The sequence below is a fragment of the Camelus bactrianus genome, chromosome 11 (assembly GCF_048773025.1).
Source record: "Camelus bactrianus isolate YW-2024 breed Bactrian camel chromosome 11, ASM4877302v1, whole genome shotgun sequence".
NCBI lineage: Eukaryota > Metazoa > Chordata > Mammalia > Artiodactyla > Camelidae > Camelus > Camelus bactrianus.
Window position 1 is genome coordinate 53,874,426 of NC_133549.1, and position 18,139 is coordinate 53,892,564.

Consider the following 18,139-nt stretch of genomic DNA (forward strand, 5'->3'; position numbering starts at 1 on the left):
TTACAAGAGAAAAGGAAACACATGGGTTTCTTTGACTATCATGAGTTCAATATATTGCAGCCATAAAGGCCCTCTGTGCCCCAGTGAGAGCTGGGGGTTCTGCATCTAGCCCCTAGAGTCCCCTGAGGTCTTGGAGGGTGCATGGATATTGTATTTTTTCCCATATAGCAGTGGGTAGGCAGGGGGCTGGGCTGCCAGACTATGAAACACATTTATGAAGTGGTGCCCTGACCTAGGCCATCCCCAAAGTCTGTGTAAATCCTGAGGCTCCCCCTCCATGCAGGAGGGCCCCTCCCTCCAACCTCAGGTCCCAGGTACCTCAGGGTTATGTCTGTCTCATGACTGGTATCTATCTTGGGAAAACTTGAACATTTAAAGTGACCTCCTCAGGGAGCTGCTTCTTAAGTTTAGGGGTGAAGGGTAGAGTTTGGACATCACTAGTGTGCAGCTCTATTTCTGGGTCTGGGCTTTTCCAATGCCCTTGAAATTTCTCATCATCTGAGTTTAATGCCCTGACCACAGGGGTCAGAAATATGAAAAGGATGCTGACAAGGCCTTCCTTGGGAGAACCACGGGCTGCAGGATGTATGCCTAGAGATGACCTACTTGGAGACCACTACCTACCTTGAGACCGCTTCCCACCCCAAAGAGCCTGTGTGGAGTGCTGGGAGTCTGGGAATTCAGTCCCTGCTCTGCTGGTGAGACCTGGCAGATCCCAGCCACTCGCGTGTACCCACATTCTTTCCACACCCTGACCCCTTCACCCACCTCCTGCACTGCCAGCCAGCTTCCTGATCATATCACCTCTTTCACTCAACCTTCAATACCTCCCCACTTGCCCAGAATAAACTCAGGTCCTCTGAGTAGCAGTGCTGCCCTTCCCACTCTCCACATCCTCTCCCCTCAGGGTATTCGTATTCATACTGCCTGAAGCCAAGACAGCTGCTCCCTGTGCCCCAAATGCCCAAACTTTGTTCTCTGCCCCACAATCATTGCCCATAGTCACTGCTCAGGAGATCTTGGCCCTAGGGGTTCAGAGGAATGAGAGTGACAGTGGCATCTTCTGGAAAATGCAGTTGGTGGGGATGAGGTGTTTCCATTGGGGGGACCAAGGCACGAGGCCAGGCCTGTGAGGGCTGTGTGTGTGAGATGCAGCACTGCTATGGGGCCACTAGAAGGGCAGGTGACACCAACAGAAACTCTCAGAGTCCTGCTAGGGGAGTGGGGATAGTGTCCTGTGGGCAGTGGGCCAGAGCTGAGTCTTGCTTGGCAGAGATGGGCCAGCGTAAGGGGACCTGTGACAGGGAATTTGATGTGGCCCTGGATAGGTACACTGTCATTTATTTAGCCAGGTCACTATTAATGGACATTAAGCTGTGTAGTCAACTCAGGCTGCAGTTACAACATGCCACAGACTGGGTGGCTTAAGCAACAGATACTTATTTTCTCAGTTTTGGAGGCTGGAGGTCCAAGATCAAGGTGCCCTCATGGTTGGTTTCTTGTGAGAGCTCTCCTTCTGGCTTTCAAACAGCTGTCTTCTTGCCAGATTAATCAGTTGGTTTTTGATATTTCGCCAACTTCTTTCTTCATCTGCTCTTCCGTTTGGGGTGCATATTCTCTCTTTAACTATAGGAAGCCCCATTTATGTGCCCAAGCTGACATGTTTTTGCACTTGGCATTTCATATTCTATTACCTTTCTCCAAGTTCCTACCATACTATTGGGCATTAGAAGGAAGTCATTTTGGCTAAAAATGAGTACTGAGTTACCGAAAGCTCTACCTTAATCTACCAATGTGCAATTCTAACATGAATAACAGATAATGGATTTGGAATTATATGGCCACAGATATGATGATCTGCAGGCATAGAAAATATTTTGAAAAATATAAGGATGTTTATTTCTTCAGATCCTTTAAATTGGTTTAATCTTGATGAACTATAAGGCTTGCTCCCTGGCCTAGCTGTATCTCATGCTGTTTTTCTCTAAGAGCCTCTGACACTTCTTCCTATGCTGAACCCTCTCCAACCCTTTTAGATGGATTGCGAGAGGAAACATGAATTACTGAAGAAGTGGGCCACAAGGAAAGCTTGCAGAAAAAGCTGGGTTTCATTTCTTAGCTTCACATCATTTGCTGAGTGTTCAGGGCTTTATCTTGTGACATTTGAGTGGCCCTTAACATGGGAGAAGGACAGACTTTAACTTCCACTGTACATTTAATAACTCTGCTTACAGAGACATTTTCATTAAAAATATAGAATGTGTATTAGCAAGGTGTGTTTCTTGTCCAGAGGTTTTATAAAAATGCTTTATTTTAAGTGAAATGTATTTTAAAATTAATAGGTGGTATAACAGTTAACCACTAAGTCATACCTTGGTATAAAGTAACTTTAATTATTTTATTTCACCTACAAAATTATAAAGCTGATTTGTAAACACTGATTTCAAGTGACTGAAAATGTTATATGAGGAACACAAAAGTCCTCATAAAAATACTTTCCTAAATTTTGCAGTGAATTTCTTATTAGTTCAGTCATTCATTCAACAAAATATTTTCAGATCCCATTATATATGCAAGGTGAATATGAATGACCCCCTGGAAGAGCTCAGTCTAGTAGCAGAAAACCATACATACATGAATAATTATAAAATGATAGATAGTCTCAAAGACTCTTGAGGGAGTCCAATTCTCTATTTCTCTGAGTCACAGAAAGCTTTCCAGTAGATGTGATGCTTTGAAGAACCAGTAGGAGGTGGATAAAAAGGACAGTTTCCTATTTGGTAGAAACCTAAGCAAGCACCTTTATCAAAACCCCCATGCATTTTAATGTCCGTTTGAGATGACGGGACTAATATAAAAATGCAAGTAAGGAGAGAATGGGAGGAATGAGACTGACATCAACACTAGAAAGTAAGGAAAATACCAATCTCCCAGAAATTTTGTCCAGCTTCTGGGGAGTCAGGTGGAATAAGAAAATGTCTCAGGGTGGCCTACAGGGAAATAGCTACATAGAGACAACGGTAAAATGGCAAAAAATACTCAATTTAGATGCCTCCCCCACCCCAGTGCACAGATAATAAGGTTGTGTTTCCTACCTTCTTCTCTCTACACCAGGGAGTAGCTTAAGATACTCCTGAAGGAGAGAAAAAGGAGGGGGCTATATAATTGTATTGTTTAAAAAATTCTCATTGTGTAACTGGAAGACTTGTATATAATAGATTGATAAGTATGTACTGTGAGTCTTCTAATTTGCTAATGATTTTAGCCTTGCTGTCCTGTTTGAAACCAAAAAGATCTGGATCAGCTTGCCGTTCAGTCCACAGGAGACACCAGCTCTAAGCCTGTCAGAGGGCCTAATAATTACTGATTTTCCTTCCCTGGGTTTGTTTATTCCTGCCAGTTTATGTGTGAACGCATAATCTAACACTGTGAATCCCAGTTGTCACAAAACAATTTGTAAAACTGCTTCATGGAAGATTTGTATGTCAGTTGCCACGATCCTGCCTGACACTGTGTGAAAAAATACACCTAACAAGTCTCCTTAATGATATGTAAATGTCCAAATGCAAAAGAGGTAGAAGGCAAAACAGACAATTACTTATTTACATTTCATGAGGTCGGCGTAGGCATACCTAGCACCTTTAAAGTAAGCTGTTCTTTTCCCAGCCAGTGTAGTGAAGTTAGGGGAATCTCTGGAGCAGGATGCCCATTAGTAAATTATAAGTAATCTGTGCCGACACCCTTGTTAGCTAAAAGACATTGATGTTACCACAGTATTATTTTGAAGAGTAGGGCTTTTATGTGACTTTAATTCTTATAACATTAAAGAGAAAACCATGAGAGTGAAAAACATGTTAAGAACTATGTTCAATACCTTGTAACGGCCTATAATGAAAAATAATACAAAAAGGAATATACACACACACACACACACACACATATGAATCACTATGCTGATACACTGGAAATTAACACAACATTGTAAATGACTATACTTCAATGAAAAAAAGACAGTATAAGGAAGACAACAAACTGGTCCAAACCATTACTCGTTTAAAAGCTCAATACATTGACTGATAGTATTATTTGTAAAATGGTAATGGCAATCTAAAATATGTTAGTCTCAACTAATGAATCAATTAGTAGACTCATCAATGAATATTAATTGATAGACTCAGAAATTTTTGAAGTGGGTACAATAAAACTTTTCTTTGATGTAAACTATATTTATAGATATTATGAATAAGCCTAAAGTAGAATTTGGCATATCAGCACACACAGCTGTCACTTACCAGTGACCGAGGTACATGGGGCTGGTTCTCTGTGATGCGATCCCTAGCTGAAAGGCCATCTCCAGAGCTGAGGCTGCGTGGACAGGACAGAGGGTCTGAACCCCAGCTTCTCCCATGAGTTAACATCCCACATACCTACATGTTCTCATTAGAATATCTCCCTTCCCCATATCGATCCTGGGTAATTTTCTCTACTAGCAAATTGGTTAAACTCAGAGTCTGGTCAGACCTGCTCTAAATCTTTGCTTCACCATTCAGTAGATATGTAAGTTTGAATGAAAAAAAATGTAACCTCTGTGTTCTTTTAACTCACCTCTGTGAAATAGAAATAATAAAGACAGCTTTTTCCTAGAGATGTGGTGAACATTGTGTATTTTAACGTGCAGTAACTGGCAGTTCAGTATGTTCGGTAAGTGATAGCTGTTGTTATTCGTGGTGATTGAGCTTCCTAAACAACCACCACCGCAAGTCATGCTGAAACAGTAGAACCTGGAGGTCAGAAAGGAAGAGAAAGATGGGGCCTCAGAAACTCAATGAAGAGCAACAAAAAGGACCATAAAGGCAGGTACTCATCTAGCATGTCCCCAATAGCTATGATAGTCTGTGAATACACTTATAATTATGGAAGCAGAGTATTCCTGAGTGGAAAGGAACCATAAACAGAAGAAGCCATCGGACGAGGGGAATCATAGAAGAGATAAAGTACCATAATATTTGTTGGCAGATAAATGATTTGCTGAAAGAAATGGGATAATGTATTTGTAAATAAGCTACAGTACTTCGGAAATTTCCTGGAATCTTTGTCCCTGAAGCCTTCGAAGATGTTGCATTCAGGAAGCCGTCTGAACAGCCATCCTGGCACTATAAGTGAGGCAGTTACAAGTGCCACTTTCAGAGGCCACCTTTCCTCCACCAGATACTTTAGTGAATATTTCCAAGGAGCTCTGAAGGTTTTCAAGCTATAGTATTTGCTATTACAAGTGAACTTATCATCAGCTATGAATTTATTCTTGCCATAACAATAAAATGTACAGCTCAGAGGTTAGTGTGATCCTCTGTCTGAGAGACAGATCATTCAAAAGTCAATTGCTTATTTTTAATAAAATATATATTCAATTGAATTGTTCTCAGCCAAGAAAGTCTGGCACTTCATCAAGCACCCAGCATATTTTGGGCACTTTACTTATAAATCTATCCATCTGCACCACCTAAGTGATAGATCCCAGTTGATAAATAAGCACATTATTCAAGTTGAGTGGATTTTGGAATGTGATTGGTGAAGGTGAAAAGTACTCTGATTTTTAAAAATAAATCAAAAAGGACACAAATAAAATTACAGTTTCTGAAAGTGAAACAATAGGTGGATAGAAAAAAAAGGCAGAATGTGTTTCTGACTTTTTAACGGAAAAAGCTCTTAGTCACACCAAATCAACATTAAAATTTTTCATTTTTTGAAGTACAAATTGTACAAATCATTTTTATGGGGAGGCAATCACTGTGGTTATTAGGAACCTGTACATAAGAATTTTGATTAGGAGAAGTCCAAGGGAATGTGAGATCAAATAATTTATTTGGAAACAAAAAGGAATGCAAAAACAAACGAATATAGCAAACCTCAGGCAGATGATCATATTGGAAGGCTACTCAAAGTTAATCAGAAGCCTTTGTGTGATCACCAAAGCTAGAAAAGCCTCTTAACTCCATCTTTCCATTCACCTGCCTCACTTCAGTGATTAGTTTTCAGAAACCCTCTAAGGTGTACCAAGCAAATTTCTTTTGTGAAATCCTAAGCACCATCAACATTGTCTAGTGCCGATTCCTCCATGTAATCCTTTGTAATTCCATTCTGAGTCCCTGTCACAAAGTCAAATGTGCCTGACTGCTTTCTAACTGGCAACATCTCCAGATTTACCAGCCCTCTAGCTGTCCTGCAGCCTCCAGCCACCTCAACGTACTAAACAAAGCTTTCTTCTGAAAAGCAAAACCCACAAATGTTTCCTTCCACCTGTGCCAGAAATTATACACTGAATCCTAACCATGGACTCTATATAACACTTCATTGTCAATCCTTTACGTATCCACTGATTACCGGTATCTCTGTACGGAGTTTATCCTCCATCTTTTGAAGTTAGAGGAAAGATGTGCTCTTCTGTGGTAGGCACTGTAATTGGTCAATATATTACCACATTTAATACTTGCAACTTGTAATATAAAGATTATTATTCCCATTTCATGGTGTTAGGTAACTGGCTACTAATGACAGAGCCTTGAATCAGACCCATAACAAAGCTATGCTCTTTCTACTAATTTATAAGGATAATCATTGCACATAGGGAACTGAGCAGTGTCTGGAACATGTTAAGTAGTCAATTAATAGCATTTGCTATTATTCTTATTTAAAAGAACATTGAAGTACAACTCACTCTGTGATATAGCCTCTGTACATTGGTAAAATGATAAATATAAAGAACCATGATTCTAATTATTTAATATATATGAGAAAGTTATTTTAAATTTGCAATGCAGTGCATTTCTGAATATCTTCTGCCTGATAATAACTTACCATGAGTTACTAACCAGAACATCTTTAAATCAAAGATCCCTTCTTTTTCCATCAGTAAAACCCACTAGTCTTAGTAGTTAAGAGGAGTTAGAAACTGTGTGTTGTAAATTTGTCATGAGGATAAGTAGATATTCAGTGAGGTAAGACCCCACTTTAAAGGGATAACTAGCACTGTATTCTAAAAAATATCAATAGTAAAGAGATCCCAAGTATAGCCCTGAGGGGATTCAAAATCTGATAAAATCAATCTGTTAGGAACAGACAAGGTCAGTGCTCCAGACACTAGCATCCTTTATGGCAAGACAGATGGAGCCACTCCTGCAGGAGTCACACTGGACACGCAGTGATGGCTTCTCTATCAAGAGCGTAGCTGATCAGATAATGAAGCGTAGCACAGATATTGAGTAACCAGACAATCCCAGCAGCAAGGACGATTTGTTTCTGTAACTTGCAGCCCCAGAGGTGTCTTTCATCTGCCAGACTATAATCTCCTTGCCCAAGAATCAGTGAAAATATAACAAGACACCTCTTATCTCTTCCACATCCATGCACAGAACTGTAGGAACATCTGAACATGTAGTGTGGGCTTCAAAGTGGACTCCCGGTAGCTAAGCTTAGGCCTCTGTCTGATTTCATCCTGATGAGCTTGCCCATATTGGCATGAAGCCACTACGAGAAGTCTCAAACAAGAACCCAGACCCCAAACTCCTGTCTTCTAACTTGCTTCACCATTCAGTGACTTGGGGGCAAAAAAGATGGAAATGGAGAGAGGAAGTCACAACACATACATTTCACCATCTTCTCAGAATCCACTCAGAGGTAGAGTAAATAGGTTTTGTATTTTCTCTTCCTGTCTGGATAAGATTTATCCCTCTGTCTATCCCTTTCCTTCTTGAAGGGATTTGTATCCCCAGGTCCATACTGGCTTGTGAGAGCTAGTTGTTAAATTTTCAAGAATTCTGGCAAGCTGGAAATTAAGCTAGAGATGACTGTGGTGGGAGTATTTATATCACAGAAATCTGTGACAAGAAATCATTTTGATTTGTTTTATTTTTTTTTATTTTTTTTTTTTTCTGGAGAGCTGCTTCACCAGGACATCACTGAAAATAACATTAATTATGCCTATCCTTGTCCAAATATGTGAGTATGAAATGCTAATATGCTGGACATAGTTAGGCTAAATTAGTCAGGCAATTAAGGCAATAGCATATTCTCCATATTTTTACCTGTTTTATATGAGCTGGTTTTATTCCCTAAATCCCAGCTCAAACTTCAAGGGGAAAAAACAATCCATATTCTGAAGAAATAAAGAAGTAGGTCTGCGTTTACATGTGTCATCATCAGCGAACAGCACAGCTATAGAGCTGTGGAAACTGCAGACCTTTACAACCCAGCTTTTGATTAATGACTTAATTAAAGTGGGATTAACATAAATCTGTTGGCGAGAAACAGTGCTGGTGAAAGTAGAACATGTTTTGGAAGTCTACCCTTCCAGCCGTCATTGTGGGAAACATTGATAACAGGGTGACAGCGTCAGTGACTTAAACACTTGACATCTCCAGAAAGGCTGATGTTTGCAAACTATGCAAGAGAAAACTGAGAAAGCAAAGAAATTCAATTTGCATGACTACATCTAAGCCAATATATCATACAATGTACTTTTTTAAAGGATCCTTAGGGAAAGTTTCTCTTAGATCTTGGTAACAAGCAGAGCTGACTTCTCTTCAATAATTGTTTTCTAACTTTATGCACACTATGAATCTTGTAACTGATTATCCTTTCCTTTTTTGATCTGACAGCTGGTGGAGATTAGGACTGAATCTATGGCCTCAGTAACTAATGTACAGAACCATGGGGCACCATATGTCTGGGCACTAATCTAAGCACAATATTTATTCTTCCCTTATCTTTATTTCCCTTTGTATCACTGTTTCAACCTTGTTTCACCTCTTGCAGTCTATGTATTTTTGTGACTCAGCATGAGATCTTCTGTTCTGAAATGGGATATAGTAGATAACACAGGCAGGAGTTGGGCACGGCGGCTGGTTCTGTAAGGCACAGTTGTACATGGACGACTTGCTTGTTTCAAGGTAATATTGTGCCCATTATTTCAGCTTTTCCATAGAATGGCCCTAGGACTCCTGTTTCCAAACTCATTTTGTAGTTATGGAAATGGAACTAGTGATTTTGGGATGTGACCGATGTAATATAGTAACAAACGAATGGCTACAACCAAACTTGATTCTTCAGGCTCTCCTTTAGACACAAACATTGGGAAATGACTACATAATGATACTTTGGTAGCTTGGGGCCCAAATCATTTCAGCCCTAGAGTCTTTGCGTAAATGTGTCTCAGAAGCAAGCACCTGATTTAAACCTCATAATGCTACTTAGATACTCATTTCAGGCCTATACTTATTGCTTAACAAGCAAGTTATGGTTATGCTATTGCAATCATATTTAGCATAAATAAACTTCTAAAGGTTAATTTAAAAAGGCATACATTTGTTGCATCAGGAATATACATCTTTGGTCTTCCCCATCTTCCCACCCCCAAGGCAGGGAAAAAAACCTGTCTTATTGTATGTACAGTATCTGTACCTCTGGGAAAAAACACGTAGTGACTGCTGTCAATGATGAATTCAATAGTATAAGTAAAATTATGTGACATATCAGAGTCTATAAAAGCAACATTTTGATTGTAGTATATGGCTTGATTTATATGAATTAAATATGTCTATGTAACTAAAGTAACAATTTAAATATGTGAACATTGACTCATACTATATGTATGTTTATATGTACTCAGGCTGGCTAAAATTATTTTTCTCTCCTTATTGTACTATGATTGATATTTTTATAGGGTTAGAGAATTCAGTATCCTTTAAAGGAAATCACAAAGGTAAAGAAATCTGGGGAATAAATAGTAAAGGGAGTAAGGATATAGAATCACAGATATTTCATTTCCAAACTATCTTTTGTCAGTCCACTCATTTATGTAAATCATGCTGTTAAGATTAAGAAAAAAGCTTACATTTTCTAAGCTAAATTTAGGCTAGATTTTGATAAACAAAACATGCTTCTGTGAACATACTTGACTAATTACATATTAACACCTTAGTGTTTATGTGTTATAAATTAAAAAAAAATAAGTGGAAAGGTGGGATGTTAGGAAAAACCGTGTCCACTCTTCTTAGAACTTGATAACATGCATACAAGACTGAAATGTATAAAAAAAGGATGAGAGTTTTAAAATATTTTTCCCACATTGTTCAAAGATAAGAGTTTGCAGAACAGGATGTTCTTTGTATTATCAAAGTGAAATACTAAATATATAAATGGGAAAATAGTTACTGATGTTTATCCCCACCTGACAGAATAATCAGAAATCATTGTTTCAAATGGAAATTTATTTTTGAAACATCGTGTAGTGAATAACAATGCATTTTAACTTAAATTTTCTAATTCATATTCTTCATACAGTAACATAGTTATTTGTTAAGGAAAAAAAAAACAGGTGTTTGGATAAAGAAATTGGGAAAGCAGTGAATGTGTTGATAATTTTCCAAACTATAGACAGTGTTCAAGTCTTTCATATATGTGCTTAACTTACCATAAATATAAAGTAGATTGCAATGAAAAAAATACCAATCTAAAAATAAAGATTGTTACTATAAAGATTAAGGTCAACAAATGCAAAAGCAAGAGAGGCAAAAAAAAAAAAAAAAGAACAAAGGAATTCATGTTATCATTTGAGAAGAGGAAGAAACTATCAATAAAAAATAGAGGTCCTCAATATTATTTTGAACCTATCTCTCAGCCTTATCGCTGTGTTATTTGCAGGCACCAGTGGGCATCTGCCCTGAGAATAGATTATTAGCACTTTCTGCTGATTTTACTAATTAATTGACATGGCATATAAGCCCCACTTATGGTAGAAAGCACAGAAAGTGAAGCAGAGCAGGAGAAAAAGCAGGGCTCATGAAGTAAAAGAAAGAAAACATCTTCCCTTAAGAATCAATATTCATTTTTTCTTCTGGCTCTAAGATACATAAATGCAATTAATAATATTTTAATAGTAGCTACCATATCCCATTTGGAAGGACCATTTAGCATAAATAACATGTTTTAACATTCCATGTTAACATGTTTTAACAAACCTGTTAACAATGTGGTTTAATATGAATGACATATCACATAAAATTCAAGGCAAACTTTTTTTCTGGATGTAAGATGTTTTTGGCCAACCTACAGTTATAATTCTGTGACAACTCTCAGGGTTTGTAATTAATGAAAAAGAGAAGTTGAGAGAGATTAGCATCTGTGATTTGATGGTCATTGAGTCACAAACATCCTGTCACCTAGACTCTAATTTTTCCATTCTTCCTCCCCTTGCCCTTCATGGCCACCAGAACTTCTCTTGAAATCAACTGGTTTAGCAATATTATAGTCATATCAGCCTTCTTTCATCTTAACCGGCCACAATCTGGTGTTTCTGCTGCCAGATTGAAATCTGGTGCCAATTACAAACAACCACAAAAAAAGTTGCTATGCCTATCTAGGAAAAATAACCACCAATTTCTTTATAAACAATAACATAGAAACAGCATTTACATGAAGTATTTTTAAGTTTAAACATACTTGTATATCTCCCCTGGGTTCCACAATTTTAGTCCTGAGTCAGAGTATTATATTCAGTCAGTCCAGATTTATGTAGTTATCTGGTAATGCTTTTGCCGCCATGTATACTTTACCTCAAAATATATTGACCAAATATTTGATTTGGTTGCTCTGTATAAATACTGCTTATCTTTATATATCTCCATTAACTTAAGGGCGTGGTAACTTAATGATTGTTTTTACTGAAATGATCAACTTTAAATTGCTGAAATATGTCTGCTAAGTAGCTGTTAATATTTTGCCTATTTCTTCATAAAAATTGAACTTTAAAATACAGTGACATCTCATATATCAGGGTATTAGTCTTCTGCCAACTTTCAGATTTCTAGAACGGTGCTCAGATCCCAATAATGCCCCCCAAAACTTCTAAGAATCACAAAACTTTTGCTGGAATCCACATACCTGATCCTTGTCTTAGGTTTAATGACTTTTCAACAACAGCAAGCAAAACAAAGAAAGACACAATCTTTCTCACCAGGAGGTTTGAAGTAAACTGGAAGGTGAGTTTTAGAGAGAAGCAGTGACAAAACTAGTTAAATATCACAGCCTGAAACTGGAGAAAGAGGAAAAAAAATAAAGCTATATGCAGACAGAATATCATAGGATGCTAGCTGAGATGACCCTGGGACATCAGGAAAGTATTAAATTATATTTAGTGATCTCTGATTGAGCAAGTAGGAACATATAATATGTGTAATATAACTTCTATCTAAAATATTTCATAATAAAAACAATTGCTTTGGTGTTTCAAGGAGTAAGCCCTAGAGTTCAATGATATAAAGAGTTACTTTTCAAAATTTAATATGCATATGTACCATCTTGGGATCTTGTGAGAACATGGATTATTGTTTAGGGCCTTTGACTGTGGGCAAGATTCTATACTTTTAACAAGCTCCCAGTTAATGCTGACAGTTTTTCTAGTAAGGGTGTGGAATGCATTAATTTCCAATAAAGTCAGATAAATGAGATGTTACTGTATTTGATCTCAAATACTTTTTGAAATTCAAAATTAAAACATACTACTCATATAAGTTGGTAAGTTAATGTTACAAACGATTCATTCACTTTGGAAATAAGGAAACAGCATTAAACTAATTTTAAAATATGAAACATATAGGAGCGCAATAGATAGCAATGCATTTTTCAGTGTTTTCACCCATATAATAAGCATGCATGAGAGAATTTTATTGAAATCTGAACTTGGTCAATACTGTGCAAAATTTGATGCGAGCTACACCTATAAAACACTAAGTCCTATTCAATAAATTCTGAATTCTCTTAGATTGTATCATTTCATCCTTTTTACATCTGGAGAGAATGCAACACACAAGGCAAGTTTCGGGGATTTTTTTTTTTTTTGAAAGGTTATTTTGTTTTCATTTCTGTTAATGGTGAAACACTGTGCTTTGTTCAATGGTGAAAAATCAAGACTGTGTTCTTTGATTAAAAAAAAATTCCCAGGTAATCATTTTCTGGTTCTGCACTTTATGCACATAAATATTATGTGCATTAAAATATTATACAAATAAACTGGAACTGGAAGAAGTGAAATACTTCAATACATTTGAAACTATGAATTTATAGCCTTACAGGCATTCAACATATTATATAAATTCTTGACCCTGCCGAATTCCTTTAGTCTGAATTAATAAAATATTCATGTAGTGTGACATTAATGTGAGACTTCTCTGATCTTACTGCATCGTCCATACTGAAATTGTGGTCCTAGATGCATTATTGCCTATTAGGCCCTTTCCCACTTCAGTAAGCTTTTGCTCTGATGTTCCAAATAATTATTTAACTTCAAATGGCTACACTAGATTGCCTGTTATGTTTGGTATGGATAGAGTGTTTATTATAGAATGAGTGTGTGGGGTGGGAGGGGGACACCAGGGAAAATTGTAAGTGATATTTATAAAAGACAGATGACTTCAAGTGCTGTTTAAAATGTGAAAAACTTTCTATTGGACAATAAGGAAAACAGGCTCATGATTCTAAGCTTACAGAGGATTCCCACATTAACTATCACTTTGTAATTCCACCTTTCATTTAAAAAATCAGGATGCTATAGACAGCAACTGTAAAAACCTGTTACCTGTAAAATCCTCTCATATAAATTTTTTCCCATTTTTTATGAAAAGTAAAATTTCATGTAACAGAACAAGTTCCATGAAGGAGATGAAAAGTAATCTATGTTAATCAACAAAATATAAATGATTACTTAGTAAGTGATTTCTTGTTTATTAAAATGAAAAAAGAAATTCAAGGCCCAACAAAACATCTAAATGTTTAAATGATGTTATATAGTGAATTGAGAGTCTGTCCAAAAAGATTTTCTGGGAAGAACAATTCATTGATACAAATGTGAGTGCAAATCTGTCTCTTCTTCAACTTTAAAGCCTCTTGTTCAAAGTTTTAGCTTGTGTGCAGGATATAAACCCCATATGTTGTTTTCTCAGTGATAATAAAAAGTGCAGTTTATTAAAAACTGAAGTAAAAATGAAGTAAATTTTTAAAAAATCAGTCACAGTTTTGTCATTGGTATATGGAGGTTGTTCCAGGGACCCATCCAAAGCTCCTCGTCATCTGACTGGGTCTGGTCACTGTGGAATTCCAAAGCCTCCTTGACGTTCTTACTGTCAACCACGGATTCCTGTTCAGCTGTGCTTTTCAGCCTGTGCCCCAGTGTCTTCACTGCTGTACTGTCAGTCCCCACATGGCAAGGGGCAAATGTAACCAGAGTTGGTCTTGTGTTCATTTTCTCAGTAGAAAATGGCCCCTTCGATAATGTGTTCAGGGGGACCTTCTCCTCATGTGTTACTGCCAACTTGTCTAGTTTCTTAAAGTGCCTCCCTAGTCGAACAGGGGAGGTGACTTTTAAGTTATCGGTGAGGCAGGCACGGCGGGTTCTCACCACAGAACCATTCTGTGCGATATAGATATTGCCATTGATATTACTGTGGATATTAGGATTCTGAAGACGGTTTCTCTGACATTCAGGAGCACTATCTTCTCCAGTTGAGCTAGTTTCATACTCTCGATCAACAACTAACTTGATCATTCTTTTTCTCGCCCACTGTCAAAATAAAAAACGGCAAGTCATTACCAAAGGATAAGGGTAAGGATTACAATGCTGGCAAAATTCAAAACCTTGGACAGAAAGCTATCAAAGGTTAGTAACTTGAGAAGTAGTGGGAAGAATCTATTTACTAACATCAGTTTCTTTTCCACCAATTCTTCATTGGTGTTAGAGCTTAGTAACTTCTGAAGAAAGTTGCTGAATTAGAAAGTAGATGTTTCAGGAAGTTCTTGTATTTTTTTTCAATCAAATTACTACTCTATATGAAAAAAATATACTATATGAAAAAAAGTATATTGGTTATATTTAAGTATCTGATCCATTGTTTGACAGTTGCTATATGCTTCTGGAAAGTTAAATTGAAAGGAACACCCAGCATTATTAGTATATTCTGTTTATACTAATACTTCCATTCCCAATATTTTAAAGATATTTGTAAACCCACAATATTCTAATACCTAATTAATCCTCCATTATTAACCAAACTTTCTGTATAATTTTAATGCATTTATTCACATGAAAGCATCCTAGTTTTTTGGGTCATCCCATTTAAACATACGTTAACTTGAAATATCTTCCCATCCTGCACAATTTATTTAGTAATACACAAAACTGAAAACTAATGATTGTAAATTTTCCTTTAGTAAGCAACTGGAACACAATGGACATTTCCACAAATTTCTTTTTCTTTTACCAACCCACATTAGAAATGGCAAGGAGCAAAGGTTAAAAATGATTTGGTTATTCTTAAAATAGTATTGTATTTTTGGGATATGTGAACTACCAACACACACTAAGGAAGCCATGCTTTTGGATTTCCAGATACGAATTTCAAAATTATTATGTTATTTACCCAGAAAAAAAATTATAACTGTTATAATTCAGTTTTTTCTAAGTTCAATTTAATTCATATTCACACCAGAAAAGAAATTGTAATAACTTTTATTTTAAAGAATTTATTTCATTTAACTCCTAGTATTTGAAAATATCAGCTACAAACCTATTTGAACATGTTCGTGATATTTTTGATAATACCTTTGCCATTTGAAATGTACATATATGCAAAAGCAGACTTGTAGAGATCTCATTTGTTGAAGCTAGTCCTAAGGATTTATTTTAGAAAGGTTATATAAAAACCACTATATATATATTCATATAATCCACTCCAATAGTCAGGGCATCAGGGCATCACTGGTAATACACAATGCCACACTGCATTAATAGAAATCACAGTAAAAAATATTAAAGACTGAGTAACTGATTGCATGCCTTCGAATTACTAATATAGGAAAGATTAGTCAGATTTGCCCTAATACATTCTACTATACAAATCTATGTAGATAGCATATATATTCACTTTTCTGGCATGCATCTAATCTTACATCGGATAAAAATCATGATTACTTTCCTCCCCTTCAAGGGTCATTTCAGAGAACACACAGAGGGCACTGCACACAGGAGCACGCATCACTGCAAAACTTTCACCTACTGTGATCGCTTTTAAAGTGCTGTGTTGTAACCTTCTGAGTTTGCGCCTGGGGACTTCTTTTGCTTTGCACGCCTGCTTGTGTCGTACTCTGGCTTCTGAAAGCCCCAAGGACCTCCAGGCTGACTTTCGCTACTACTGCTACTACTGCCTGATTCGGATTCCTCCTCACTCTCCACACCTCCTGCCACCGAAGCTGACTCTGCGCTGCTCTCCTCGGCGACGTCGTGCGGTTCCAGGTCCGGCGGTTCTGCGCCCGGGGCGGGCTCGCGCTCCTCGGCGTCTGCCGGGCCTTCTCCTTCCTCCAGCCCGGGTTCTTCAGCTTCTTCAGGTGGCTCCTCTTTTCTGCCTTTGACTTTCTTGACCTCTTCAACGACAGGCTTCCTTCTGGCCAGAAAAATGTTTTTCCTTGCCTTTTCTCCTTCAGACTCTGTGGATTCCGATTCTTCGGATTCCGGCATGGAACTTTCCTCCTCCTCAGAGGGCGTCTCTGACTCGGACTCCTCTTCCGTCGTCTCGGACTCACTGAACTCGGATTCCTCTTCGCTGTATTCAGTGTAGTCGCTCGAGGATTCCTCCTCTGACTCTACTGTGCTTTCTGTAGCTTCCTCCTGGTCCAGAGTTAGTTTCAAATAATCTTTATCTTCTTCCTCAAGGCGTCTCCGCCACTCTTCCTCCTCCAGGTCCACGATGCCTCTTCTATCAGCTAGTCCTCTCACTTTCTTAAAAATCATTGGGAATATCCTGGCTCTCTTCCACGTTGGGTATGTTGGCTCAGGGACTGGTGGCTTCTCAACAGTGACAACTACTTCTTCCTCCTCACTAGGCTCTCTAATTTCAACTTTGGGTTTTTTAACTTTCTTTGCCTTTTCCTGAAAATCATGAAAACGCAACCGCAGTGTCAGCTAGGGGATGGTTATGATGTGACCTTGTCCCACGTAAGTTAAGCAGGAGTGAATCTGCAAGGTGATAGCTTCATGCAGGTTATATAACTGGTTTCAGACAACAATCACACAATTCTCTACTGTTTATCCCCCCTGCATGTAGACAGAAGGTGATCATAAATGTAAACTATTTTATTTTAATGTGTAGCTTATAGTACTAGAGTTGAACGCTTTCTCATTTTTTTCTTACTCAAAATCCGTTTTTCATTTTAGATCAAAAGAGCAAGAAATAATCAGTGCCTCTTCCTTCTCCCATCCCTAGATTTTGATTGATAGTTTTATGTATTTGCTTGAACAAAATTGTAGCTAATCAAAAATTATGATAGTTTATCTGAATAGCTTTTATAAAATTTGACTTTTTTTTTGAACAGGGTAAAGCTACAGTGACATTTAAAAACTTTTTTTTTTATTTTTGAGTAAGTGTTCCAAGTAAATATTTCAGGCAAAGTATTAGAATTTGATGAAATGAATTATGGCAATTTAAACTTAAATGACATAGCTCCATTAAAAACACTAGTGGTAAGTTTCCTTTTTCTCTTATAATTAAGAGATGAAGACTGTACTCCTCGATTTTTAGGTTTGCTAGACAATGTGGGAGCAAAAGTAACCACTGTTTTGCAAAATACTTTTACATATTTGATTATAATATTATTTTTATGTAATAACATTTATGATTTTATAACATAAATTTTACTGTGACTTTATTCCAGGTGTTTAATATTTTACAGAAGGAAAAAATTAAAATTCATAAAAAATTAATTTCCTTCTATAGACAAGGCAATGAAATGGTCAGCATTAATACATTTCTACAGAAAACAAATACTAAGTGAACAGGATTTCCGATTTTTCACATATTTTGTAGTCTGATATTCAAGTAGTGCTAAAATACTATTCTTGGAATATTAACATTACATAAGAAAGTTACGGTGATTACCTCTTCCTCCTCATATTCTTCCTCAGCTTCACCAACCACCTCACCATATTCCTCTTGTCCAGCTGGCGGTAACAAACGACGGCGACTTCCATATTGAGGCATTTCATACCTGTAACAGAAACTTACAACTTTATGCATTTTTTAATGTGATCTGAATAACC

The 18,139-nt window shown here is 37.2% G+C and overlaps 1 protein-coding gene and 1 long non-coding RNA gene across 4 annotated transcripts in view; one reads left to right on the forward strand and one right to left on the reverse strand.

The window, feature by feature from the left end:
• LOC123613122 (uncharacterized) overlaps positions 1 to 18,139 on the forward strand; it is a 492,248-nt gene that overhangs the window by 468,530 nt on the left and 5,579 nt on the right. The window lies entirely within an intron of this gene.
• Positions 13,761 to 18,139, reverse strand: part of PCDH15 (protocadherin related 15) — a 721,184-nt gene continuing 716,805 nt past the window's right edge. For 2 of the 3 annotated variants that reach the window (XM_074374029.1, XM_074374028.1), the window contains 2 exons: positions 17,979 to 18,087; positions 13,761 to 14,611 (listed from right to left, as the gene is read on the reverse strand). In XM_074374029.1, coding sequence (XP_074230130.1) covers positions 14,060 to 14,611; positions 17,979 to 18,087 — 661 coding nt within the window. In that variant the 3' untranslated portion in view covers positions 13,761 to 14,059. The other variant, XM_074374030.1, reaches the window with a different exon arrangement.